We start from the raw sequence: 27,836 nt of genomic DNA, 5'->3' as shown, positions 1-27,836 counted from the left end.
GTTAATCTGTGAGAATATTGATTGCTAATCATTTCGTTAATCACCCAAGACGAAATCCAAATGATGTAACACAAGTTTAATGTAAAATCCACAAATTAGATGGCGAACATGTTGGTTACCGGCATTTCACTAAGAACAGACAAAAAAGGTGTTTCTCTCTCTTTCTTTCTTCTCTCTCTCGCTCCCTATCTCTTTCATCTCTTTCATCTCGTACAGATTAATAGAAAACCTCATCAATTATAACACCTCTTTCATTCTCTTGCATTATTAATCAACGCAATTATCAATTATTGTCACAAAGAAAAAAAAACAATAGATTAGAATTTGTTTAGGTGAGACAATAGATGGCACTGAAAACATCTCTGTTATTGAGACATGAAGGTGACTCGATGATTCTGCAAGCGAATTGAGAGAATCGGAGAAAAGATCGATTGGATCGATCGAAACCTGTTGAATCGATTGTGTCTCTTTTTTTCTCTTTCTTTTTCTCTGTCTTCTTTTATTCTTCGCTGTCTTTTTCTTTTTTTTCAAAAAAAAATCTGTCACTTTAGATTTAAATCGATTAATGTGATTGTGAATAAATCATTTGATTCTCACTGAGTTAATTTCATTTTCTGATTTTTTTTACATATTTATTTTGTTGATTTAATTTCGCAGACACTTAATTTTGTTGTTTCTCATTTAAGTTCTGCTAAATCTTGTGCACTCTTTCCTCTTCCTTTTTCTCTTTCCATTTCTTTTTCCATTTGTATTATCATTCTACATCTTATCCTCTCTTTCTCATCGCCATCATCATTCCAGCATCTCCATGGCTCAGTCACTACCAATCAAGTTTCAGGAGCATCTTCAGGTAGTAATTTCATTTCTCTACCATATTTTTCCAATTTCTTATTTTAATCATTTTCAGCTCAATACCAGTCAATTGTATTTTCTTGCGACTTGATTAGGTAAAAAAACAGTGAATGAGAAAGAAAAGTAGAGACGCAGTTACACGCACACTTTCACACAGGAAGTCTTCTACTCCCCTTCCTGCTGATGGTGGTTTTTAGTTTACCGGTTTTCACATAATTGATTTCCATTTTTGATTTTCGTCTATTGACGATAATTGATAAAACTTAACGCCCCTTGATACATCATGAATCTACCTTGATAATAATTTTGTTACTAACGTTATTCTCTTTCTTTTCTCTTTCTCTCTCTCTCTCTTCCTCTCTCTCTCTTTTTACTCCTCTATGATGGTTTACTTTTTGGTTTCGTGGAAAAAAATCAACCTATTTCTCTCAATAAATAGCTCACAGCTATTGGTATCAATGCAGCCAATATCACATTCAACACTCTTACCATGGAATCGGACAAATTTATCTGTGTCCGAGAAAAAGTGGGCGATTCTGCTCAGGTGGTCATCATTGACATGTCCAATCCTACGACACCCATTCGTCGTCCCATTTCTGCTGATTCAGCCATCATGAATCCAGCATCTAAAGTGATTGCTTTGAAAGCCATGAGAACCCTTCAAATATTTAATATTGAAATGAAATCTAAAATGAAGGCACACACTATGACAGAGGACGTTGTCTTCTGGAAATGGATTAATGTAAATACAATTGCCCTTGTCACTGAGACCGCTGTTTATCATTGGAGTATGGAAGGTGACTCACAACCTGTTAAAATGTTCGATCGCCATGCTTCCCTTACGGGCTGTCAAATAATCAATTACAGAACTGATCATAGGGTCCAATGGCTACTTTTGATTGGAATTTCAGCAGCGGTATGTAATAGTAAATCGCGGTTCCATTAATGAACAATATTTTATTGTCTAATCATCTCTCTGCTCTTATATAACCAACAGCAAGGTCGTGTTGTCGGAGCCATGCAATTATACTCCACAGAACGTAAAGTCAGCCAACCCATTGAGGGTCACGCTGCAGCCTTTTCCACCTTTAAGATGGATGGAAACTCAGAAGTCTCAACCCTTTTCTGTTTTGCTGCAAGAACTGCTACCGGTGGAAAGGTATTATTATCGTTTATTTTATTAATGAACTTTGTCCTTTTTAAATCATGTATTTTTTTTGAATAATCTTCTATCTACTTATTTCATCTTATCGATTATTTTCGTTTTCATATGAATTCTCCCTATTAATGACGCCCTACTTTTTTTTACTTTGATCTCCTTTTGCTTGGTAATTGGTTATTTTTAGCTTCATATTATTGAAGTTGGTCAACCACCTGCTGGTAATCAACCATATCCCAAGAAAGCCGTTGATGTTTTCTTTCCAGCAGAAGCACAAAACGATTTCCCAGTGGCCATGCAAGTTTCCACCAAATATGATATCATCTATTTGATAACCAAATTCGGTTACACTCATTTATATGATATTGAAACAGGTACTTGTATCTACATGAATCGAATCAGTGGTGAGACCATATTCGTGACCGCTCCTTATGAACCCACAAGTGGTATTATTGGTGTTAACCGAAAAGGTCAAGTACTTTCGGTTTGTGTTGATGAGGATTCCATCATTCCATATATCACAACTACATTGGCTAATCCAGATCTTGCTCTTAGAATAGCGGCTAGAAACAATCTTCCCGGTGCTGAAGAACTGTTTATTCGCAAATTTAACACGCTCTTCACTAATGGTCAATACACAGAAGCAGCTAAAGCTGCTGCAAGTGCACCCAAAGGTATCCTACGCACACCTGATACTATACGTCGGTTTCAGCAAGTGCCCACCCAACCCGGTCAAACGTCACCTTTACTTCAATACTTTGGTATTCTATTAGATCATTTTCAACTGAACAAATTTGAATCACTTGAGTTGTGTCGACCTGTGTTGCAACAAGGTCGTAAGCAGCTATTAGAGAAATGGCTTAAAGATGATAAGGTATGAATACGAAACAAGTGTCTTTGACCTTCTAATTTCTAATCTTTGTCTGTGCTTTTGTTTAATTTAGCTTGAATGTAGTGAAGAACTCGGTGATTTGGTTAAAGCCGTTGATCCAACTCTAGCTCTTTCCGTTTACTTGCGAGCTAATGTTCCCAATAAGGTGATCCAGTGTTTCGCTGAAACGGGACAGTTTCAAAAGATTGTTTTGTATGCAAAAAAAGTTGGTTACACCCCTGATTATACAAGCTTGTTGAGACAAGTGATGAGAACCAATCCTGATCAAGGAGCAGCTTTTGCTCAAATGTTGGTCCAAGATGAAGAACCACTGGCTGATATTAATCAAATTGTTGATGTTTTCATGGAATCCAACTTGGTTCAACCATGTACTGTTTTCCTTCTTGAGGCTCTGAAACACAATCGACCTGAAGAGGCACCACTTCAAACTCGTCTTTTAGAGATGAACTTAATTACAGCTCCTCAAGTTGCTGATGCAATTTTGGGCAATGGTGTTTTTACTCATTATGATCGTGCTCACATCGCTCAGCTTTGTGAGAAAGCAGGTCTTTTACAAAGAGCCTTGGAACATTATTCCGATTTGTACGACATCAAACGTGCTATCGTTCACTCTCATCTTTTGAATCCCGAATGGCTGGTCAATTACTTTGGAAGTCTTTCCGTTGAAGATTCCATCGAATGCCTTAAAGCCATGTTACAACACAATATTCGACAAAATCTTCAAATAACTGTTCAGGTGGCCACCAAGTATCACGAACAACTCAACACCACTGCTCTTATTGAACTTTTCGAGTCATTCAAGAGCTATGAAGGTCTATTTTACTTCCTTGGCTCTATAGTTAATTTTTCACAAGATCCCGAAGTCCATTTCAAGTATATTCAAGCTGCATGCAAAACTGGTCAAATCAAAGAAGTTGAACGGATCTGTCGAGAAAGTAATTGTTACAATGCTGAACGAGTTAAAAATTTCCTCAAAGAGGCCAAGCTTACCGATCAACTTCCCCTTATTATTGTTTGTGACCGTTTCGACTTTGTCCATGACTTGGTTCTTTATCTTTACCGGAACAATCTTCAAAAGTATATTGAAATTTACGTGCAAAAGGTGAACCCTTCTCGACTACCTGTTGTGATTGGTGGTCTATTAGACGTTGACTGTTCCGAAGATGTTATTAAACAATTGATTATGGTTGTTAAAGGACAATTTTCAACCGATGAGTTGGTGGAAGAAGTGGAGAAACGAAATCGTCTCAAGTTGTTACTTCCATGGCTTGAACTGAGAGTTCATGAAGGTTGCACTGAATCAGCAACTCACAATGCTTTGGCAAAGATTTACATAGATTCCAACAATAATCCAGAAAGATTCTTGAAAGAAAATCAATTTTACGATTCAAAGGTGGTTGGTAAATATTGTGAGAAGCGTAATCCTCACTTGGCCTGTGTATCTTATGAACGGGGTCAATGTGACATGGAATTGATTAATGTTTGTAATGAGAACTCATTGTTCAAAAGTGAGGCTCGTTATCTAGTTAAAAGGAGAGATGCTGAACTATGGGCACAAGTTTTAGTCGAATCAAATCCATTCCGAAGACAATTGATTGATCAGGTGGTTCAAACTGCTCTTAGTGAAACCCAAGATCCTGAAGACATTTCAGTTACTGTTAAAGCTTTCATGACAGCCGATCTGCCCAATGAATTGATTGAACTTCTTGAGAAAATTGTTCTGGACAATTCAGCCTTCTCTGACCACCGTAATCTACAAAACCTGTTGATTTTAACAGCAATCAAAGCTGATCGAACTCGAGTTATGGAGTACATTAATAGATTGGATAATTACGATGCCCCTGACATAGCCAACATTGCAATAAGCTCGGAACTTTATGAAGAAGCGTTTGCCATTTTCAAGAAATTTGATGTCAACACATCAGCTATTCAGGTTCTCATCGAACATATCAAAAATCTCGATCGAGCCTACGAATTTGCCGAGCGATGTAATGAACCGGGTGTCTGGAGTCAACTTGCTTCAGCCCAATTAAACGAAGGATTGGTAAAGGAAGCAATAGATTCTTTCATTAAAGCCGGCGATCCTTCATCTTACATGGACGTTGTTTCAACAGCCCATAAACTTGACCAATGGGAGGATCTTGTTCGTTACCTTCAAATGGCACGGAAAAGGGCTCGGGACTCATCGATCGAATCTGAACTACTTTATGCTTACGCTAAAACAGGGCGACTTGCCGATTTAGAAGAGTTTATCTCAGCTCCCAATCATGCTGATATTTCCCGAGTTGGTGACCGATGTTTCGACGATGGTCTCTTTGATGCGGCTAAACTTTTATACAACAACGTTTCCAACTTTGGCCGACTTGCTATCACCTTAGTTCATCTAAAAGAGTTCCAGGGTGCCGTTGATTCAGCACGTAAGGCAAACTCGACACGAACCTGGAAAGAAGTTTGTTTCGCTTGTGTTGATAATGAGGAATTCCGATTAGCGCAAATGTGTGGATTACATATTGTTGTTCATGCCGATGAATTGGAAGATTTGATCAATTACTATCAAAGTAGAGGTTATTTTGAAGAGCTGATCAGTCTACTTGAAGCTGCTTTAGGTAAGGACTTGCAAGTTGTTTGATTGTTTGATGATTATGATAATTAATCTTAATTCTTTATTTTTCAATATTTCCACTTGTTGCAGGTCTTGAACGCGCTCACATGGGAATGTTTACCGAGTTAGCAATTCTTTATTCCAAATATAAACCTTCCAAAATGAAAGAGCATCTTGAACTGTTCTGGTCTCGAGTTAATATTCCAAAAGTATTGAAAGCCGCTGAACAAGCCCACCTTTGGTCTGAATTGGTTTTCCTTTATGATAAGTATGAAGAATTTGACAATGCGGTGATTACCATGATGACCCATCCAACTGAAGCCTGGAGAGAGGGTCACTTTAAAGAAATGATTACAAAAGTAGCCAATATCGAGCTTTATTACAAAGCTATCCAATTTTACCTTGATTACAAGCCAATGTTATTGAACGATTTATTACTCATTTTGGCTCCACGAATGGATCACACTCGAGCAGTTAACTTTTTCACTAAAGTTAATCAGTTATCTCTGGTTAAAGCCTACCTACGATCGGTTCAAAGTTTAAACAACAAAGCAATTAATGAAGCTTTGAATGGTTTGCTTATCGAAGAAGAAGATTATCAAGGGTTACGAACATCAATTGACGCTTTTGACAATTTCGATAACATTTCTCTGGCCCAAAGATTGGAGAAACACGAACTCATTGAATTCCGGCGGATTGCAGCTTACCTTTACAAGGGTAACAACAGATGGAAACAATCAGTCGAACTGTGCAAAAAAGATGGTCTCTACAAAGATTCGATGGAATATGCGGCCGAATCGAAAAGTCCCGAAGTGGCGGAAGATCTTCTTCTTTGGTTCTTGGAGCGAAAAAATTATCACTGTTTTGCCGCTTGTCTCTTCCAGTGTTACGATCTCCTTCATCCCGACGTTGTCATGGAATTGGCTTGGAGACATGATATCATGAAATACGCTATGCCTTATTTCATCAATGTGATGCGTGAATATATCACGAAAGTTGATGAATTGAGAGAAACAGTCGATACCAAACTTGAGGAAACTGCGGCTCAAGAATCGAGCTCACTAGTTTACGGTAAGTGGTTCTTTTCATGGATATTCAATAGAAGAGAAATCAATTTAAATTAATGAAAACCCTTAATTAACCTTTTCTCTGTCATTTGTCATTTTCACCTATTTAGCAACCGAACCACAATTAATGTTAACTGCACCACCAGGCATGATTGGATCTTCCCCCGGTGTTGTACCTGGCGGAATATCTGGTGTAGTACCCGGAGTCCCACCGGGAGTTTATCCAGGAGGATCAGTTGGAGGAGCTTATCCTTACCAAGGATATGGAATTTAATTTATACTTTAGCTAACATATAGCAAATTCAATTATATCACCACCACCCAACCACCCAAACACCCAACCACCTACAACACTCAAGCAACCAACCAATAAACCACCTTCTTAATTACTTCCCTCTTATTTTTTCGGAGTTTTGTTCATTCAGCTAATCAACTTGTACTCTTAACGAATACTTGTCGATTTAGTGTAATAATAATCATTAAACTAAGCTCACTTTTGTTTATTAGTTGATTGCTGAGGCTAAGGAAACAATCTGGTTGAACTAATTAATTACAATCGCTAATTGTTTTGATATTCTCATGATTAGTTTGAAAGAAACATCATTTTCTTATCATGATTGTATTTGTTTATTTGATTGTTAACTTGATGATTAGATGTTTCTGATTAACTACAATTAATAGTTTATTTACTCCAAGTGTGAATGTTGTTGTTTAACTTACTATTTATAATTTGATTGAATTGTAATTGAGGTAAAAAAAATCCACCAAAAGTGTTTAATAAGTTAATAGTTTTTTATTTAGATCAATCAACCAACAATTGAGAATCAAATTTATCCAAATACAATTAAATACGAGAAAGTGTTAATTAGTTTGCCAAGTTAATTGATAACATTTAGTTATTATGGGATGTTGGATAAAAGATAATTAGTCTGAATCTGATTAAAACGATTTGATTTGATTGAGAAAAAAACAGTTCTGCCTTCAAGGATTAACAATCAAGTCAGAGATGAATATTAACAATTTTAATCAACTAACAATTGATGTTTACATTGATTGTTATCCTAATCATTTTTTTGTTTGATACTTTAAATTGTATCCAATTCATTTGATTATAAGATTGCAAATTAAATTCAAATTTCATTTGAGGAAATCAATTGAATCGTAAAATTTACACACACAATCATGATTCAATCTAAATGACAATTAGTATTATCATGATTTGCAAACAAATCTATAGATTTGTTGTTAAGTTGATAAGTTGATTATAATCAAGTTACTCAATTAAATAAATTTAATATACGACTTGTTATCACTCGCAGCAAAGTTCTGATTAATTGATTAAGCCTCTTTCATGGTGACTTAAAAATAATGTTGATAATATATGATTATGATTATGAGCTGTTGATGATAATATGAACATGAATTAACATGATTAACAGTTAATCAAAAGTAAAAATAACAAAAAGAAGCACATTCATCAATACTTGTTGAGCTTTTATCGTGATTAAGGTAAATCAAATTTTCATCGTAATGTCCACTCCTGATAGAGATGAAAAGATGAATATTAATTTGAATGAAAAATCACGGAGTTTTCAATGCAGATTTTTACATGGAGAAATCAGTCTACTGAACTCAAAAGTTTTGGAAGTTTTGACTTTTTTGATTCGTACTCGATTATTTCGGAAAGTTGACAGAGAAAATTCATGTTAGGCATAGATTTCGAATACTCGTAAACCAGAAATTCATGTAAACCAAAAAAATAAAATTCTGAAAGAAAAACTCGAACATGATACTTATTTATTCTAGAAATCACAGTTTATGGCCTAAATCGACCTCAAAATAAAACGATTTTTTCGATTTTTATGAAAACTTCATTTTTGAGTAAATAGTCTATGCTTATTAATTTGCCGTTCAAATTACAGCTCTATCTCAAACAGAACATGGTTAGGTAAAAGACTTATTGACTAACCTAATAATAATACGTTACCATTTCCATCATTAATAGGGGCATTATTGTGTGGAGCAACATTTTGTGGACCATAATTGTCATAAGCATATCCCCAGTAATGGATGTCATCAATAGCTCGGTTGAGAAGTGTGATATTGTCACCAACATTTGAGTTTACGTAATTGCGGTAAACCAAAAGGTCCGTTAATTGTCAAAAACGTTGTATGGAATGCAAAAGATACGGTGCCTATCATGAAGAAAAGAATAATGAAATTCCTGAGAGATTCCAAAGACTTCCAAAGACATTGACCAGCCACTGGGAAATTGAAGATGTTTTCATGGATTTAATTATAAAAAATTACCTGATTCTGTTGGAACATAATGGATTGGCCACGTAAAATAACGTGTTTCAAGGTCATTTGATGGTCATTCTATGTTTTCCACACTTATTCATCAAGGGTTAAGATTTTGAAGCTAGTTGCAACTGTCAATTAGAAGATATTGCAGTTTAATTAAAAAGGTACTGAGATTCTTTAATTAACAAAACTTATCATAACAGTTGACCCTAAAGACATAAGAGCCTGAAATTTTGATACTAGTGTTTTCACACATACTGTTTTATGGTAATGCCTTCAAATGACCTTGAAACGCGTTATTTTACGTGTGACCTGAATGACCTTGATCTTTCAATATGACAATTGAGTATCGCTCAAACTCATACCACTCAAGGCTCGAGTCTCTTTAACTCTTAGTTGCTGAGAAAATTGCAAAAAACATCGGCTAAAATAGCTGAATAGCCCTGTAGATTCAAATTTGTGCCTGATTACCTTGTGTTTCATTTTCTTCTTGTGAAGATCAACCAATGCTTCGGGTCTGGTTGTTTTCTAAGAGATTCAAACAATTTAGAAAGGATTAGATGATTGAATTAGGTTCGGTCGTTACTGAAAAACTTACATTGAATTCATCAACTGCCTTATCTAATTCGTTATCATGATCGACTGGAGTGATTTCTTTAATGGAAACTGGTTTGGAAGAAAAACTTGTCATGGATTTGCCGAAGCCTAATTTATGAGCGACTGAACTATTTTCGGGCAAACGTGCGATCCATTCTTCCCTTTGAGGGCCTTTCGATCCTGATGCAACTTGTTGAGATTTAGAATGACGACTTTCTTCAACTTCGATAAAATTTCCACTTGGTGGTAGTGGTCCGATTGTAAATTCGTCATCTTCATCATTGCTACTCTCATCTGATTTATCATCTATCATTTGATTTTATATCAATCATTAGTTTATTGGATTAATTGATCAGTTGATTTTATACAAGATGTACAAATTTACTTTACTATTTCAACTATTACGACACCTTTTATCCGTAAATAATTTAAATTGATGAATTAAGGTTAATCGATTTTGTTACAATTAAATTAGTTTTCAATATTTGCAATTGATTTGAAAGGTTACAGAATAAATAGTGAATAAATAATTGTTTCCATCGGTTTGCTTGTTTCCAATTAATCTCGTTAATATGGTTCAGTTGAAATTATTGTTACGTTGATTGCGAGCCACAATTAGCTTAAATTGTTTCATCATTAACTTTGTTTTAGTAGCAGATGAAGCGATAAAATTTTGACAAATTGAAGTAGATACTTGATTACAATCACGAACATCGAGATGAACTAGATTAGGACAACGTTTAAGTGCTTCCAAACTTGTGTCCGTTATATTTGAACAAGATGAAAGGTTAAGAGCAGTTAATTTGGTTGTTTTAGAAGCAGCTAAGAAACTGATTCCCATGTCTGTTACTTTTGAACAATTCGATAAATCAATTCGAGAAAGTTGAGGTAAATGATTACAGAGAAGACGAATCGATACATCAGATAAATCGGAACCAGCAACGGAAATATCGGTTAAAAGTCTAAGACGAGTTTTGGTCTCAAGTAAACCAGGTCGAGAATCGTTTGGTGATGAAAGGAGATCTTTGATTAGATTGTCGTTAAGTGAATCGACCCATGAAAGGTCAAGTTTTCGAAGCAGAGGACAATAGCTCGAACATAGAGCGGAAACGGTTGCTGCCGAAGAACCGGTCAAGTTAAGTGTTTGTAATTGGGGAATTCGAGCAATTAACCAGGCTAATTGTCGTTTGGAGATATTGGTCCAAGAAAGATTAAGGTGCAGAGGTTGACGACGAACGATTCCCATAAGGGTCAAGTGGGTGATCTTTTTGTGAGTACAATCAAGGTATTTCCAAAGAATAGGATCCATGGACCAGGTGTTCCATTTGCGACAAATTAACATACAGTTCATGAGGTCAGAACGCGGTAGATACCTGAAAACAGGCAAGATCACCTCTCGAGCGATATTAAGGTTACCTTGAACCTTTCGATTCAACTTTTTAATGTACTTCTTTTTAGCCTTTGCTCGTTCGCTTTCATCTTCACTTGTTTCATCATCATCGGTTCCCTCTTCGGTTTCATCGTCGTCCGAAAAGTCATCAGGTAAAGGTGCAGGACGAACAACATATTTGGGTTTAATTAGATGATCATTGTCACTTTTGGTACTTCCTCCGCCGCTACCGAGGATTTTAGGTGGATCATTATTCCCACTGGAACCATCGACAATACCAACAGTTGCTGAATCTTTGTCAATAAAAGTACTTGTTGTTGATGCATCATCATTTTCTTTCTCATCAATCACATCATCTTGATCAGTGTCATCATCAAACATATATTGGTCGGTAATTGTTGTGCTAGATGATGATGATGGGGTTTTCACTGAATCTTTGATTCCTTTTTTATCATCTTCATCATCCTCATCTTCCTTCATAGTTACATCATAAAAAGACGAGAAGGATTTCACTCCGGAAGGTGATGGAGTCAGTGTTGATCCAGGAGAGTCGATTGCAGATCTGGAGAGGATGGGACTAGGTGTGTTTGACGAAGTACTAATCCCGTTAGCGGGAGAAGCAGATTTAAAAGGTAACTTTTTATTCAATGATGACAGTCCATTATAACGAACCATTTCTGAATTTTTCTTAAGTCCTTTGAGACTTTTAAACAACCGATCTCGAGCACTTTGATGATTTTTCTTACCACTTCTAGAGCCTTTCAAAGTAGTTGAAGTGGAAGACGTTGAGTTGATTGATTCATTAGGTGTTTTCGAAGTGATTGATTTTTTCTCTGTAATTAACATCGAATCAGGAATCTTTTTTTCTTGATTTTGCTTTTTAATCGCTTCCTGGAGAAGTGGGAAACGAGCACAAGATCGTACATGCAAATCATTGGAAGCTTTTTGAGTACCGTTGTTATTGGTCGATATTGATGAAGACAACAGAGTCAATTTATCTTTACCACTTAAACTTCCGTTATTAGAGGCACTGTTACTGTTACTTGTGATTGTGCTGTCACTTTCTTCGTCCGTTGTCTCAGAGTTTTTGGCACTGTTGTCCTCGAAGAAGTGTCTTCTCTCCATCACTTCATCAAATCGAGCCTAAGAAAATAAAATAATGATTGGTACAAGTTCGTAAATCTTAATAAATTGACAGAGGGAGATACATGTTGTGGGATTGGTGAGAGAGAGGAGGATGATAGAAAAAGACTCACTCTTTTGCATGTAGCTTCAGGCAGAACGTCACCAGTATGGAAATCATAAACATCTTGATTTGGTGGAGTTTTCAAGGTCGATGAGTTTTGTTGAATAAACGGTTTCGCATTGGAAACAGGAAAAATTGATGATAATTTTGATGTTGCTGTTGTTGTTGTTGAGTTTGATAATAATGATGATGAACAAGAGGAAGAGGAGGAGGATGAAGATGATGATATTAATGTTGAATTAGACATTTTTGAAGCATTGAACTTCATTGCATTTGACATGAATTTAATGGATGTGATACATTTTGGACATTCCCAACTGTTTGGTAATTCATCACTCATGACACCCTCTGTACTGAGGGAGACATTTTTCTCCTTTAAACAAGCGGGATGAACAATCTCCCAACACTTAGAGCACTCAAGAAGACTTGATTGTGCCTCACAATCAGCTGTTGCTGGAATCATTTTCTCCCAACCATCTCGTCCACAAATAATACAACAAGCGGTGTGGGGTAAAACTGGTGCTAAACACTGGCGGGCAATACAAGATTGTTTCATCCTTCCAGGGCCACCAAACTTTTTCATGTCGCGACAAAAGTGACATTCCCCGCAATCGGCTCTTAAACATGCTTCGCATTTTTTACAACGGGTTCGTCGACGTCGAGCAGAATCACTCATGGCTTGACTGGCAAGATTACTTAGATTGTTGAAACTATTTGGATTTTTCAATGGATCACTTTTCGAGAAATCTGATGAATCAACTGCGACAACATATGTATCGGTGTTGGGTTTGGTTACAATTGTCTCGAGACTGTTTTTGTTGACAATATTTATCGATGTGTTTGTACTGTTGGTTTTTGTTAAAATTGTATTATTATTGTAACTGTAATTGCTTAATAAACTGTTGGTGTAAAATCCACTATTACTTGATGATCCCAAAATTGGTGAATTAAGACGATTTTGATTACCAACACCAGTGGCAGCAATTAACTGGGCAAATGATTGCGGGATTTGGTCAAGAGGTTTAGTAAGTGAGGTTAAATTGATTGAGTACTGGTTTGAGGATAGAGGTCGAGTCGGGGGAGATTCAGGTCTCTTCGAAGAGTCGGATTGTGCATTCAGGGAGGTGGATGAAGATGACGGTGTTTTAGATAAGTGGAATGCCGATGTAAAAGATGTGTTTTTAATCTGTCGCAGTTGAGCTGTGATGGAGAGGCCTGATGATGATGACGACGATGAAGTAGACGAGGGTGTTGATGTTGCATTGGAAGATGAGTTGGTCGATGAAAGTAATGACGATGATGTCGTGGCTGTGGTTGTAGTCATAGGCGATGACAATAGAGATGAGGAGGTTGGATTAGTTGACAATGATGTTGGCGGAAAAGATAAACTTGAATTCAAATGATTACTTAGATTTTGAACTGAATTTATATTAGATTTAGTTTTGGCTGATTTCCAAAATAATAATGGTTGTCCAGTAACAGCTAACTTATGATTATCATTTCCATGTTCATCGACCAACAATTTGACATCGTTAAGAAGAGCCTCTGGATTATCAATGAGATCGGGCACAGATCGTTTATTGCCAGTTAAACGGCTAAGCCACATGATGATGGCTTTTAGTCCATTCAGTTCAAATGATGTTAAATGAGCGTTTTGACCATTTTAGATTTATGAGATAAATTGTTACTATACAATGAAAGTTGATTGTTGGATGAACCATTATCATTAACGTTATTGTCGTTCACATTGTTACTGTTGGTGTTGGTACTGGTAATTGTGTTTCCATCATCGCCAACAGTTAAATGTGATTTACCAGTTAAACAGTAAACGTACCGTTGAATAACATACCAAAGCATTTCATGGTAGAAAGGGTAACGAAACTTAACCGGAACTTTGGTTATATCTTCAACTTGAGCGATTCTCAATTGTTTTTCAATGGCAAAAGAGTGAAGAAAATTTCCTCCAAATACAATTGAATCTTCTGAAGTGTAAACCGCGTGAATCCATCCGGTGGGTATGAAAAAGGTATAACCGTCGTAGAGACGGACACGAGCACACTGTTCAACAGTGTCTCCGAAAAAGATGTCACTCTGTTTACCAGAAAGAACCCATTGTTCAAACAGCTGAATATTTCGTTCACTCGGCGGAATGAGCCAGAAAACCTTTTGTCCTTTTAAGATGTGATACCAAACTGAAGTTCCACCAAAATCTATATGGAAATCAGTATAACAACCTTTGACACTCATGAGACAATATCTGAATCAACGAAAATAATAAATCAATTAGATTAAAATTGTCTTAGTTTTGGTTGCTTGAAAAGACTTACTTTTGGACTTTAGGATATTTCATGTCTCCAATTGAATTGGTTGATTCCGTTTGTTGAGCTTTTAAGTGTTTAGGCCAAACCCAGTCCACCCAATCGACTTGACGGACGATTGTTGGAGATTCGACCATAGAATCAAGTTTAGTATGACTAAATTCTAAACTGATCACATTGAGAAGTCGATCTCGAACTGGATTCTCATAATAATGAGTCCACTCTTTCATTGTCATTTCAATGTCTTTCTGTGTGGTAACATCCATGACATCGAGTATCCGACGACTTCCAACACATTGTTTAACATCAGAAACGGAGAAATTTACATCAGGCATCTTGAGACCCAAACCTTTCGAGTCTTTGACAACAATCGGTGAATCGAATCCATTTTCTTGGATATATTTTAAATTAAGTTCTAAATGTAATTGGATTGCAGAAAATTCAAAAAATAATTAATAGTTAATTTGATTGAAAATCTCAAAGTCTTACTGATTCTTACCTTCGCCTTTCATTTCTTTGACAAATAAATCATCGAACCTTTCAGAGACCAGTTTCTCTTCAACATCGAACATCCGAGTTCCTTCAATTTCTTCATCAAACTCTTCAGTATAACGTCTTCTCTCTCGTGCTCTCTAAACAAACCCAAAGGAAATAAAAAAACAGTTAAGAACAAAATTCAATTTCTTTTATCATCAAAACATCTCAAGGAAAACAAACTAGTATCCTTACCAATTTACGGCCCATTTTGTTTAATAGTTGACTTTAAATCAGTAAGAATCCATAGAAAACAAAGATAAACACCAAATAATTGTTAAAAGATCTCGATTTGATTGAGGCGACAACAGGAACTCAAACAGAGGCCAAAATTCAAGGCCCATCGTCAAAATAATAACAAGTTGCTAGTTCTGAATAACAAAGAGATCAAGGTAAGTCAACATTAGATAATCTTAAAAGATAAGACAATTTAATCAACTCTGTCAAGCTTTTTATCCAAAATGGAAAGGATATTTAACTCGGACAATCAAAATTATCATTGTGATAAATTGAAAAATAACAGAACTGAACTTGACCAAACACCATAAATCCTCAAAAAGCAAGAAAGAAAGAAAAACAAAGAGACAATATAAAGAAAATCAAAATGAAATCAAAGAGAAATTAACCTTAACATGGAGACACATATTCAATTGTGCAGAATCAAAGAGAAACAATTAGTTAACTAGATTGTTGATTATTGATGAGAGAGAAACAAATCACAGAGAAACAAAAAAATAGAAAGAGAAAATCACTCACCAGAAATCATTTTGAAAGAAGAGAAAGAAAAAAGCAAATCCTTTGTAAAGATGGAAGAAGATAAGAAGAGGGAGAGAGAGAGAGAGAGAAGATTTAATCTTCTTGCTAATTAAGTTTCCAATAAAATTCACAATCAAAAGGATAAATAGATGAAGACAATTAATTGATGTTCAATGAGAGATAAATGTAAATATTTTTCTAAAATGAAACCAAGATGAAAGAGAAACAAAAAAAGCATGAAGAGAGAAAAGGAGAAGAGAGAAAGAGAAGGAGAGAGAGAAATGGAAGAAAATGAGACAGAGAAGAGAAAGAAAAAGACAGAGAGAGAGAAAAACTGGTTTTCTTTTTTTTTGAGAAAAAAATATTTACCTGGTCAATTTAAAGATCTAATTAATTTTGTGGTAATTATTGTTTTCACCGTTTAAATAGAAATTTGGTTTAGATTAATTAGTTGATTTTCTTTTAATTTTGATCGTAACATCAAAGAAGAAGAAGAAGAAGACAAAAAGATGAGAGAAGGTTAAATTATCCTCTTTCTCTAATTCGGTAAGAAGAAAATCATCTCTTCTCTTCTTCTGGTTTCTTCTTTTATCTTCCTCTTTCTTTTTTACTCTCTTTTTCTGGTCATCGGGAAGAAAAATTTTCTCTGGTCACTTGTTGGCCAGTTTTCGATCTTCTAATTCCAATAATTGATATTTATTCAATTCTTTTTATAAAGGAAACTTTCGATTCGATTAACAAACAAAAATCGAACTTAATTATGAATCAATTAGAAAAACAAAAAATTCGATTGACAATTAAAATTAAAACAACAATTAAGATTAAAGGCAAATTGTTTACAATGTTTGATGAATGAAAATTAATCTACACCAATAGTAGACTTTAAGTAATTTTGATTGTGAACAATTGAGGGAAATGATTAACCGATCCGATTGTCCGATATCATTGATTTGGATTAATATTGAAGATTTAAATTATCGTACAATTGGTGAACAGCGTTGATGTTAATCTCAACTGAATTACGGTAATCACTAATCTCTTGGTAGAGATTTTTTTCCTTCTCAGTTTTAATTAGTAAATCATGAGATGAACAAATTTCAGGTGAGATGAGATTAATTATCATCGATCGAGACTTAAATGAACCAAATTTTGAACAATCCAATTGTGATGTTTTCGTAAAGTTGAATCATATGCTTGGGTAAATTGTTTGAAACAAACGTCATTTTCTGAATCGGGCTAATTTACTAAAATTGACCAAAAATAACCAAAATCAACAAAGATGAATTAAAACTCTCAAAATTAAATTGAAAATCACAATTTAGTAGTCAACCAATTGATAATAATCATTGACATAGCAAAGGAGTCAACTAAAACACAATCACCTCGATCAGCAATTTGAAAAAATTTCTATAAAGTCTAAGAAATGGTAATTTGATACAAATAAATGTCAATTAGAGATAAATTCAATCAATTATCTAATTATCTAATTATTTCTATGTTAATTTGATGATTAATAATCTTAAAATTATTTGACTATTTTCACTATTTTTGCGGTTCACATAAAGACTATTTCTCGAGAATCATTAAACCAAAGTAAATTTAATTTCAATATAAAAAGGTTAATTGGATTATGGATTAATTATGAAATTTACTTTATCTTCTTAGCCCAATTAATTACTAACTTTTAATGTAATTTGTCAGGTTTTTGTTCATCTTTGTTGGTTTTGGTTAATTTTGACAATTAGTCCAACCCTCATTTTCTTATCATGATTGTATTTGTTTATTTGATTGTTAATTTGATGATTAGATGTTTCTGATTAACTACAATTAACAGTTTATTTACTCCAAGTGTGAATGTTGTTGTTTAACTTACTATTTATAATTTGATTGAATTGTAATTGAGGTAAAAAAAATCCACCAAAAGTGTTTAATAAGTTAATAGTTTTTTATTTAGATCAATCAACCAACAATTGAGAATCAAATTTATCCAAATACAATTAAATACGAGAAAGTGTTAATTAGTTTGCCAAGTTAATTGATAACATTTAGTTATTATGGGATGTTGGATAAAAGATAATTAGTCTGAATCTGATTAAAACGATTTGATTTGATTGAGAAAAAAAAACAGTTCTGCCTTCAAGGATTAACAATCAAGTCAGAGATGAATATTAACAATTTTAATCAACTAACAATTGATGTTTACATTGATTGTTATCCTAATCATTTTTTTGTTTGATACTTTAAATTGTATCCAATTCATTTGATTATAAGATTGCAAATTAAATTCAAATTTCATTTGAGGAAATCAATTGAATCGTAAAATTTACACACACAATCATGATTCAATCTAAATGACAATTAGTATTATCATGATTTACAAACAAATCTATAGATTTGTTGTTAAGTTGATTATAATCAAGTTAATCAATTAAATCAATTTAATATACGACTTGTTATCACTCGCAGCAAAGTTCTGATTAATTGATTAAGCCTCTTTCATGGTGATTTAAAAATAATGTTGATAATATATGATTATGATTATGAGCTGTTGATGATAATATGAACATGAATTAACATGATTAACAGTTAATCAAAAGTAAAAATAACAAAAAGAAGCACATTCATCAATACTTGTTGAGCTTTTATCGTGATTAAGGTAAATCAAATTTTCATCGTAATGTCCACTCCTGATAGAGATGAAAAGATGACCAGTAGGTTGAGTTATGCTAAAGGAAATAGAGAATCAAATAAATGAGATAATCAATGAAGAAATGCCAATCCAACAATAGAGCTAATTAAAAGAGAGATTAAAATTAGGCCAATAATCCAATTATACAGGAATTAGAATAAAATAATTAGTGTCTGATGATGTTGATTAACAATTAATACTGATAATTATAAGGTTATAATATTGAATATGCAACGAGAAGGTAAAAATTTGGGTAAAAACGGAAATTTGATTCTCATGATTTACAATTGGAAAAAAAGAAAATAACAATTAACTAACCTACTATAAATTAACATGGTTCCTTTGCTTTAACAATTAACCAGCCATAAAAAAGTTCAATCAATTGAACGTTAATTCCTTCCCATTAATCGTGAAACAATTTAACCAAAAAGTAACCACTTAATAAACAATAACAATTATCGTTTTCTGATTACATCGATTGTCATAATCACAGAGAAAATCAAGCAAAACAAAAAAAGGTAAACAAAGTTTTCGAGTTGGAATAACAATTAACCGAAATAATTTACTTTCTTTAATTTAATTGTTAATTTTTTCCTTTACTTTCTCGATAAACTTTCCACTTACTCCAATCAAATTAAGCATTTAAATTGTAATCAAATCGCTGAAGAAAATAATCTCGCCCTTCCTTATTTTAATGATAATCAAATGTGAGCCTTTATTGTTTCTTAATTGTTACTCGATTACTACAATCAACTATGTTAACCTGTTAATCTTTTGTGTATTATTAACTTTTAACATTGTAAACTGAAAAATCTTAACATTCACTCATTTATCTTCCTGTTTTCCATCATCATTTCTTATTATTCTTCTTCCTTCTCTCTCAGTTTATCTTCCTTATCTTCATTATTTCATATTTTCTTTACCATCATCACAATCATTTCCATCAAAATCAACCTCATCCCCATCAATATACTAACATCATCAGACTAAATTCCTTCTGGACACACAACATACTCTCGATTTCTGCTGTTATTTTCCTCCTCCTCATCATCATTTTCTCTCTCATTTTCTCTCTCAACTTTATCTTCATCTTCATCTTCATTAACTTACCTTTCTTTCTTCTTGTTTACCCCTCATTCTCTTTCTCTTCATCTTTTTTTCTTTTCTCTCTTCCTCTTCGTCTGTTCTTCATCTTTTTTTCTTCTTCTTCGACAAACACCTTACCTGTAAAGTACCGTTATTCATCATTTCTACTTCGTATTGTTGATTTACTGTTGTGTTGTTATCGTTTTGCATTTTGTTTATTGGAAAACAACAAATTTCAATTGTTAAACATTTTCACCTTTTCCTTCATCTTATCAGTTTGATTGTCATTCTGTTGAAAATTTTAATTAACTTTTAAATCACTTGATATGTCAACATGTTTAACTATCAACAATTTCTTCATCATTTGTATTAATTGGATTAACATCTTATCCCAATTGTGATTTATCAATGTAAACACTTGACGTTTAATGTTTTCATTTTCATCTAAGTTATTGTCTTTGTTTTGTCCCAATTTTGACAATCACAACAATCCTAGTCGTTGATTATAATCACTTACAATTATAAAAATCTCGCTTAATCAACTTTTTTTTTAATACACGTTAATATGGATTATCAACATTTTTTCACTATTCTATTGATTAGTTTAACAATCAACAATTTAATTCATTTTTCATCGTCCTTAGAAACGCCGATTTCATTGTCAAGATCAATTTCAGTTCCAAGAAATTATTCTGGGTGAGTTATTATTCATTTTCTTTCAATTATTTTCATGTTATTGTTGTTATCTAATTGTTATTTTCTCTAATAGTGATTAGTTAATGTTGTTGGGTTACTATTAATATCAGTTGTTGTTGTTGGAAAAACAATCAGTTGTTAATTAAAGTATTTGTTACAATTGTGAAGGTAAATCAGTTAATCGGACAATCTTGTCAACGGACTAGTTTTTTATATCGACAACTTTTACTTTCCTTTTTTTGGGTTAACATTTGATTTCTCAATTAACTAATTGTAACTTTAAATTTCCAATTAATCATTAATCTTTTCTTTCCCTTCTAAAGACATACAATTGTTAAATTATTATCAAATGAAGTTGATAAACTATTCCCCTTTTATAACGGATCAACATCTAATCATCTGCCAAGTAAGAATCCGGATAATGAGGTAAGATTTAAGTTTCCACAATTAACCAATTGTACTAATTAGTATATTTGATATTTGATTTGCAACCAAAATTGAAGAAATTAACAATTAACTTACTCTTTTCTTAAAGTTTTGCCCTTGATTAGTTTAATTACCATTAATTTGCGACAACTGTTGAATAATTTTACATTGAATTTGTTTGAATATTATTGATTTTGATCGCAATTATGATTAATTGTTGATCTTGATTTCTAAAAATTAGTGACAAAAATCAGCAATAACGGTGATTAGTTATGAGGGTGTGATAACAGGTTTATCATTGACAGGGTGTGACCGGTGTTGATAGTTAATTGGCCATGAAATTGTAACTTGTTCAAACAATTATAATTACTATTAATAAGTAGATTGAGAATGATGAACATTTGATAAGTAGATGACAATCAAATAATAGTGTTAACGATGAGAAATCAAAACCCGGTGAAAAATTGTTCATCTTTTATCATTAAGTTGCAATTGAATAAAAAGAAAGTATCAAAACTAATCAATGAAAATCTAATCAATTCTAATTGTTTGAATTTTCTGATTAGCTTGAGGAGTTATGGACTATCGATGATCCTGTCAAGGGTAAACTCAGTGTTTTAAGAGTGGGTCCTGGTCATCGTCATCATTTGAGCAAAAGGTCAACCGATTATTCAATTTTATCTGATGACCTTCAGGAATGGATCACAAGAGGATTTGCACCAATCGTCCGATCGGCGCGATCAACAAGTAAACGTGTAGAATCGGCACTAGTTCGTGATTTTCGTCTCGATATGTACCAACCATTAGATGAGATTTATCGTTATCTCGATGAGCTTGTGAATATTGCACCAGTTCGAGTGTTCGACATCGGGGAAACTCATGAAGGTCGGAAAATCAAAGCGATTGAGATTCGAGGTAATTCACAAGATCCTCGATTGGTTTGGATTGATGCAACTATTCACGCGAGAGAATGGATCAGTCCAGCAACAATTATCTACATTATCGAACAAGCTTTGGTAACTAAGGCTAAAGTTAACTTCTTAATTGTTCCAGTATTTAATCCGGATGGTTATGAGTATTCTTGGACAATCGATCGACTTTGGAGGAAAATCGTAGACTCAGTAATCCGGTTTCCTCTCGAAAACCATCAACATCGGCATCATTATTATCTTCACCTCGAGCTTCCGAAGAGGAATGTAATGGTGTTGATCTTAATCGTAACTTCGATGCCTCATTTGATGGTCAAGGTTCTTCTGATGATGTTTGCTCTCAACTTTATCAAGGTCCATCTCCTTTCTCGGAACCGGAAACACGAGCAGTTGGACATTTGATTTGGACAATGAGGAAAAACATTAAACTTGCCATTAGTATTCACTCATTCAGTCAACTTTGGGCTTGTCCGTATGCCTACGATACCGTTCAAACACCTCATCATCGGGAACACATGGAAGTCCTTAAGGCCATTCAAGACGCTGTTTACAAGACCCATGGTGCTCAATATACAATCGGACCTTTGTCAACCTCTCTTTATGTCGGATCGGGTTTCTCAATGGACTGGATGTACGATAGAGCGGGAATAACTCACAGTTACTTAGTTGAATTAAGAGACAAGGGAGTCTATGGATTCTTACTACCGGCTGATCAAATTATCCCAACGGCCACCGAAACATGGGAAGGAATCAAAGCCGCAATTTTAAAGTGCTTTCAGTCCGAATTAGATCCTAATTAACTAACAATCTCCAAAATTCAATCCATTAAATCAACACGATCATCAACAGTTCACCTTCATCAATTGAAATCAACTGATTATCAGACAAATAATCATCTTTTTTACGAATATTTTTTTAAATATAAAATTTTGTACAGTATTTATATCTGTATAAAGGACGAAATAAAGTATTTAACAATTAATTGTAATTTATGACTGAAAATTTGACTGAATAGTTGAGTGATTGATCTTAAATGTAAAAGTCAACTTGGTCCTAACAATTGAATTTGTTACAATTAGAAGAAAAAAATTAGTAATCAAATGTCTTATAACAATTTATTTGAAGGTTATGATTGAACAGGATAACAATAAGTACACAACAAGTTTTAGTGCAATTAATTTAATTGCTCCAATTTTTGATTTAATGTACACAAGAGTAATCAGTAAATAGCAGCAAATTTAGTGAACTGATAATAATGAGATATATTATTTGATTGAAACTTTGGTCTTTTTATGATTGATTTTGAATCAATTTGATTATTGAATTGAAATAAACCTTTTCACAGTAAATGTCTTGAATTTCAACAGGTAAAAGTGAAAATAAGTAAAGGTAAATTTTATCCTTGTAGCCACTGACTTTGTAATAGAGTCGAGGACTTTTCGAGATGACACTTGACAAAAGGGCATCGATCACTTCTTGAATGTCCGTTCGTTTCATGTAATTGAGATATCTAATACAATGGTCGAAACGTTTGAACTCTTCTTGACCAAGCTCTTCTTTCAGTTCAGCCCGTGTTTTGGTCCAATTGGTTCGGGCAGAATTGATTATAAACTGAGTATCGTTTATTGATGTTGAATACATGGCGGGTTCAATTATGGATACATTTATACCGTAACGGGCTACCTCACGACGAAGGCCATCACCGAATGAGCGGACTGCATGTTTACTCATCGAATAGGCTGTAATACCGGGAAAAGTTGTTCGACTTGCAGTAGAAGTGATAATCACAATACGAGAATTGTTTGTCCTTCGAAGTAAAGGTAAAAAGGTTCGAGAAACTCGAACAGCACCAAAAGTGTTGACATCAAATAAATCGAGATAATTTTCCTTCAAACTATCGGGTCCCCATTCAACTGGACAGAAACCACCAATTCCAGCATTATTAACGATCGCCCATAGCTCTGATTGTGAGAGGAACAGAAAGATAAAATTAAAATTTCGCTAATAAATGATAACAGTCAAATAGCAACAACGTTAATTGCTTTCCGATTGTTCCACTTGTTTCACTTGTTTAGTTGATGTATTATTAGATGAGCTTAGCACAAATTCAATTGAAAATAAATGGAACGATTTTCATACTTCGACCTGGTTCCAGATTTTCTTCGACGAATTCACGAGCCACTTGAATCTCGTCGTTTTCTCGAACATCCATTTTAACAATATGAAGATTAGTCCCACATTTAGTTAAACTTTGAGCTCCTTCACGATCGGGAAATAAAACGCCGGCAAAAACTTGGTATCCAAGTTTAGATAATTGTTTGGCCAACACATTACCGAATCCAGAATCACAACCTGATTGATAATCAAATAGAAATGAGTTGATCAGTTATCTTAGTTAATTGATGGTATAGCTTACCTGTGATTAGAACAGCTTTATCGTTGGAATCAACTTTAGTCTCAGTGAGTGTGACAATCTTTGACATTTGCCATGAAAGGTAAAGGGCAAGTAGGAAAAATCCCAAGTGAGCAATCGTATGAGCAAAAGTATCGTAACCATTACGAGCAAACCAATGGAACCCAAAGAAAATAATTAAACAAACAACAATTTGTTTGAATGAAGCACTTTGTTGAGACATCTTGTCAATAATGATGAAAATTCACAATATAATCAATGGAAATTTCAACAAATCTCTCATGTGTTTCTATAAATAACAAAGTTAAAAATCATTGATTCCAAAGGATCATTTTGAATGAATTAAACCTTCAAATTTTCACTGTAAACGAAACAAACAGAAAAAGATGAGGATGAAAGTTCGTCAACAAATGAAGATAAATAGAAGAGTGAGAAAGATGAAGATGAAATCAGGCTAAAATAAAAATAATACGTTTAAGTTGGTTGATTTCTTTTTCTTTCTCCAATATAAATGAGCTTTGCTCGCAGCGTAAATAATATAAGTTACATTTAACTGCTTCTCTTTTACTTATTTATGAATATCAAGTTAATCGGTGTCCAAGAAAATAACTTTTCTCTCTGACCTGATTAATGGTCAGTTTAGTTTCAATCATCTTTTTAACCTGTTGGCCGGTTGTTGTTTTGTTGTCTCTCTTTCTAAGGTCAACGGTCCATTTCTTGATTTCGTTGTTGTTCCGATTGTTTTGAGAAAATCTTTTCACTCAATTGTTGTTACTGTTAGTTAACCTTATTAATTGACAGATGAACCATGATTTTCCCCATGATTGGGGATAATTGTGTATGTGTGAGTGTGAAAAAGAGAGAGAGAGAGAGAAGAATTAAATTTAATTAAGTTGATGTTTCATCCGAAATGACTGGTTTCCATTTTTCAATTGATCTTCATTGATTGTTGTTGATGTTTTGTTTGATGTGAATGTTGAAAAGGTAAACAATAAGAATCAAGTATTGATTGTTGAAGTAGTTAAAGTTGTTATTTAAGTGTTTGACCTTCAGGTTTTAAAAGAGTTTGCAAATATTATGGTGACGTTAAGCCAATCGAGTGTGAGCTTTATGAATAATTATCAGCTCATTTTGGGAGTAGAAAAGCGATTTAACCAATATCATCCGACGAATCGATGATTTGAATAAGCTTACGGTCGCTTTTATTTGCTTCTCCAGATGATGATTGTTGTTCGGCTGAATTAATCTCGCAGTTCTGAACAACCAATTGTTTGAACGACAGGGCCTCAAATTGAATACACGTCAACTCGGCTTGATAAAGTTTCTCCTTTTCGAGGCACCAGCTCATATAAAATTTCATCTTTTTGATAATCTTGTTGATTTCGTCAGATTTATCCTTTTGTCTTTTCTTTGCTCCTTTACAAAGTTGGATAATATCAACCAGACATCTAAGTACCAATCGATTCCTTGTTTCATGATCAAACTTGTGTCAAAATAAAGTTTCTCAATGAAAAGTAAAGGCATCTTGTTGTGTTCAATCAAATATCGGCTTGCAAATTGTAAACATTGTCCAGTTTCCGGAAATGATACTCTAGATGAATTAAGGGAAGATAATTTCATCAGTAAATCATAAGGCTCAACAGGATAGGAATGATGACTACCAACGAAATAGCGACAAATAGTAGCGTAGGCAAAGATTGTCTGGACTAATGAACATTTAATTAATGGCGAGGGTTCTTTGTTAATTATATCACCGAGTTTTGGTAAATTGGTTGGATAACTTGGAATATCATTATCTTCCTCATCCTCATCAATATCTTCATAATCATCTGACTGATCTTCATCATTTTGCGGATCATTAATGTTTGATTTTAAATCATCAGACCCCGAATTTGATGATTGATCTTTGAGAATTAAACTTTGAGAAAATTGAATGTACCAAGGATCCCAAAAATGAGCTGGAAGTAGATTGAAGATTCCTCCACTTTGGACCAATTTATCAAATTTAGCTCGTTCCTCAATAGGTAGTCCATATTCATCAGTAATCGGAGAAATCAAAGCTGAAGATGATCTAGTTGATTGACTATTCTTTGAATCGGATAACAGTTGATTATAAATTTGCTCAGGTTCTTCATTCAACCTCATCTTTTCCAAGAGCTTTAATGTTGCTTCTTTCATCCTTTTATTTGCTTCATTATCCGAGGCCAATTCTTGAAGAACCAAATCTTTATAGAAATTTTCTGAACACTCTAGATGATCACGATGACGGTAACAATTTAGTGAACAATAAACAAGACCACATTTCGGACAAACATAACCAGCATCAGGGTTGCAACAGAAATTACATTGACGAACCATAATTGAGCCTCTGAAAATCTAAAAATAACAAAGAAAGGGAATCATTATTAATCTAATAGATTTAGAATACAAATTGAAACCATAATTTCAATAATTTGATAACAATAACATTTCAATAGCATAAAATTATCAAATAAATTATCTCAAGATTGTTTGGAAATTGGAAAATTGAATGGAAAACAAATTAACCAAGAAAAGGTGAATAAACAACAAAGCAAAGAAACAGAATACAAACTAACGTAAATAGTAAAAGGAAATTAGTTTAACAATTTCTTACCTTTAATTAGATGAAATTTCACCAGAATAATAAAATTAGAATAACAATTGAATAAATTGCGGAAAAAAAATTAAATCAACATTTCCAATTTCAAGAAAAATAATTTAAATCCAAGAACAGATGATTAACCGGTTTGAGCGCCAAAAGAATTTTAATTCAATTTAACTTTTCTCATTTTCCTAATTGTTTCCTGATCGAATTAAATTTCTCGACAATTTATCGGTAATTAATAATTCCAAATGAACTTGTTGATTATTTGGAAGCCATTCAATCGTTGGTTGAAACAAAGTAAAATCCCAAACAAATATTATCCTCGAAATTGTTACGATTAAAACTTAAAAGTTAAAGTTAAGTTTCGGTTAATCACTTAATCTTTCCAACAATTAACAATTAGATAGAAATGGAAAGTTCAACTATTGATAAAATGTTAATAATCGAAATGTGAATGTATTGTAAAATCCATGTTAAACTTTAATCGTGAATCCAAATTCACCACTTACCTTTAATTAGAAGATCTAAATTATAACAATCAAGGTGAAATTATAATTGTTAATATTGATTTTTCTCTAAATCAATCAACTATTGAACCTTGAAATCAATTCCCTAGACTATTACATGGAAACATTGGTGGGTAACTTATCACTAATTACGATTGTTTAAAGATTAGTGAATCAATTTTGATTATTCCATCGGAATTGATTAAAAGTTTGCCAATTTCAATTGAATTAAATTTTCTCCATCTAATAACAAATTCATCTGATTTTCCTGCTCAACAATTAAATTGAAATCGAGTTGCGTGTTTACCTGTTTCTCTTTGTGATCATTTCCAATTGATATTGTTACCTGGTTGCTCTTGGTTATCTAATAGACTTTGGGTTAACTTTTAACCATTTCAATCATGTTTCCTATTAGGTAATTCAATTCAAGGTGATATGGTAGTTTAATTGTAGACCTTACAATGGTTATGATGTGGACTTTAATTGTTTATAAAGCTGACTAATGATTAATCTATAGCCCACAGAATAATTTTTTTGTTCATTTTCTCATTTGGAAGAGGAAAATGATTCCTAACCCACGAACAACAATCAGATAAAACTGAGAGAAAACCATAGGAATTAAATCAGTTACATGGTAACAGTAGTAAAATCGATAATAACAATTTACCTTTTTTAGTTTTTCTCTTTCTTTTCTCTTTCTTTCTCGCCCAAAGATCTCATTGTAAACCAAATATAATCACAATTAAAA

At 33.6% G+C, this 27,836-nt stretch overlaps 4 protein-coding genes and 1 pseudogene across 4 annotated transcripts; 2 read left to right on the top strand and 3 right to left on the bottom strand.

The window, feature by feature from the left end:
* Positions 1–614: 614 nt before the first annotated feature.
* On the top strand, positions 615–6,961 carry LOC128393319 (clathrin heavy chain 1-like). The gene is made up of 7 exons (XM_053353473.1): positions 615–850; positions 1,292–1,768; positions 1,850–2,011; positions 2,199–2,885; positions 2,956–5,509; positions 5,596–6,576; positions 6,683–6,961. The coding sequence occupies exons 1-7, from the start codon at positions 809–811 to the stop codon at positions 6,844–6,846; spliced, it is 5,067 nt and encodes a 1,688-aa protein (XP_053209448.1). The 5' UTR covers positions 615–808; the 3' UTR covers positions 6,847–6,961.
* A 2,386-nt stretch (positions 6,962–9,347) lies between these two features.
* Positions 9,348–16,869, bottom strand: LOC128393321 (lysine-specific demethylase 2A-like). Its single transcript, XM_053353474.1, is given in 8 exon segments — positions 9,348–9,404; positions 9,475–12,006; positions 12,120–13,772; positions 13,775–14,366; positions 14,437–14,842; positions 14,927–15,059; positions 15,157–15,332; positions 16,087–16,869. Coding segments are annotated over 6 exon segments (4,755 nt in total). The 5' UTR covers positions 15,172–15,332; positions 16,087–16,869; the 3' UTR covers positions 9,348–9,404; positions 9,475–10,050.
* Positions 16,870–19,099: 2,230 nt separating this feature from the next.
* On the top strand, positions 19,100–22,525 carry LOC128393116 (carboxypeptidase B-like; annotated as a pseudogene).
* Positions 22,526–22,695: 170 nt separating this feature from the next.
* On the bottom strand, positions 22,696–24,683 carry LOC128393118 (retinol dehydrogenase 7-like). Its single transcript, XM_053353246.1, has 3 exons — positions 23,960–24,683; positions 23,683–23,895; positions 22,696–23,504 (listed from the first exon to the last, which is right to left on the bottom strand). Exons 1-3 carry the CDS (start codon positions 24,177–24,179, stop codon positions 22,834–22,836), a joined length of 1,104 nt encoding a protein of 367 aa, XP_053209221.1. The 5' UTR covers positions 24,180–24,683; the 3' UTR covers positions 22,696–22,833.
* Positions 24,684–24,820: 137 nt separating this feature from the next.
* Positions 24,821–26,728, bottom strand: LOC128393117 (zinc finger HIT domain-containing protein 2-like). Its single transcript, XM_053353245.1, is given in 3 exon segments — positions 24,821–25,423; positions 25,426–26,332; positions 26,592–26,728. Coding segments are annotated over 2 exon segments (1,206 nt in total). The 5' UTR covers positions 26,315–26,332; positions 26,592–26,728; the 3' UTR covers positions 24,821–25,106.
* Positions 26,729–27,836: the final 1,108 nt, after the last annotated feature.

Source organism: Panonychus citri, unplaced genomic scaffold (assembly GCF_014898815.1).
Source record: "Panonychus citri isolate SS breed McGregor unplaced genomic scaffold, ASM1489881v1 Contig00138, whole genome shotgun sequence".
NCBI classification, from domain to species: domain Eukaryota; kingdom Metazoa; phylum Arthropoda; class Arachnida; order Trombidiformes; family Tetranychidae; genus Panonychus; species Panonychus citri.
This window is presented reverse-complemented; position numbering and strand designations above follow the sequence as displayed.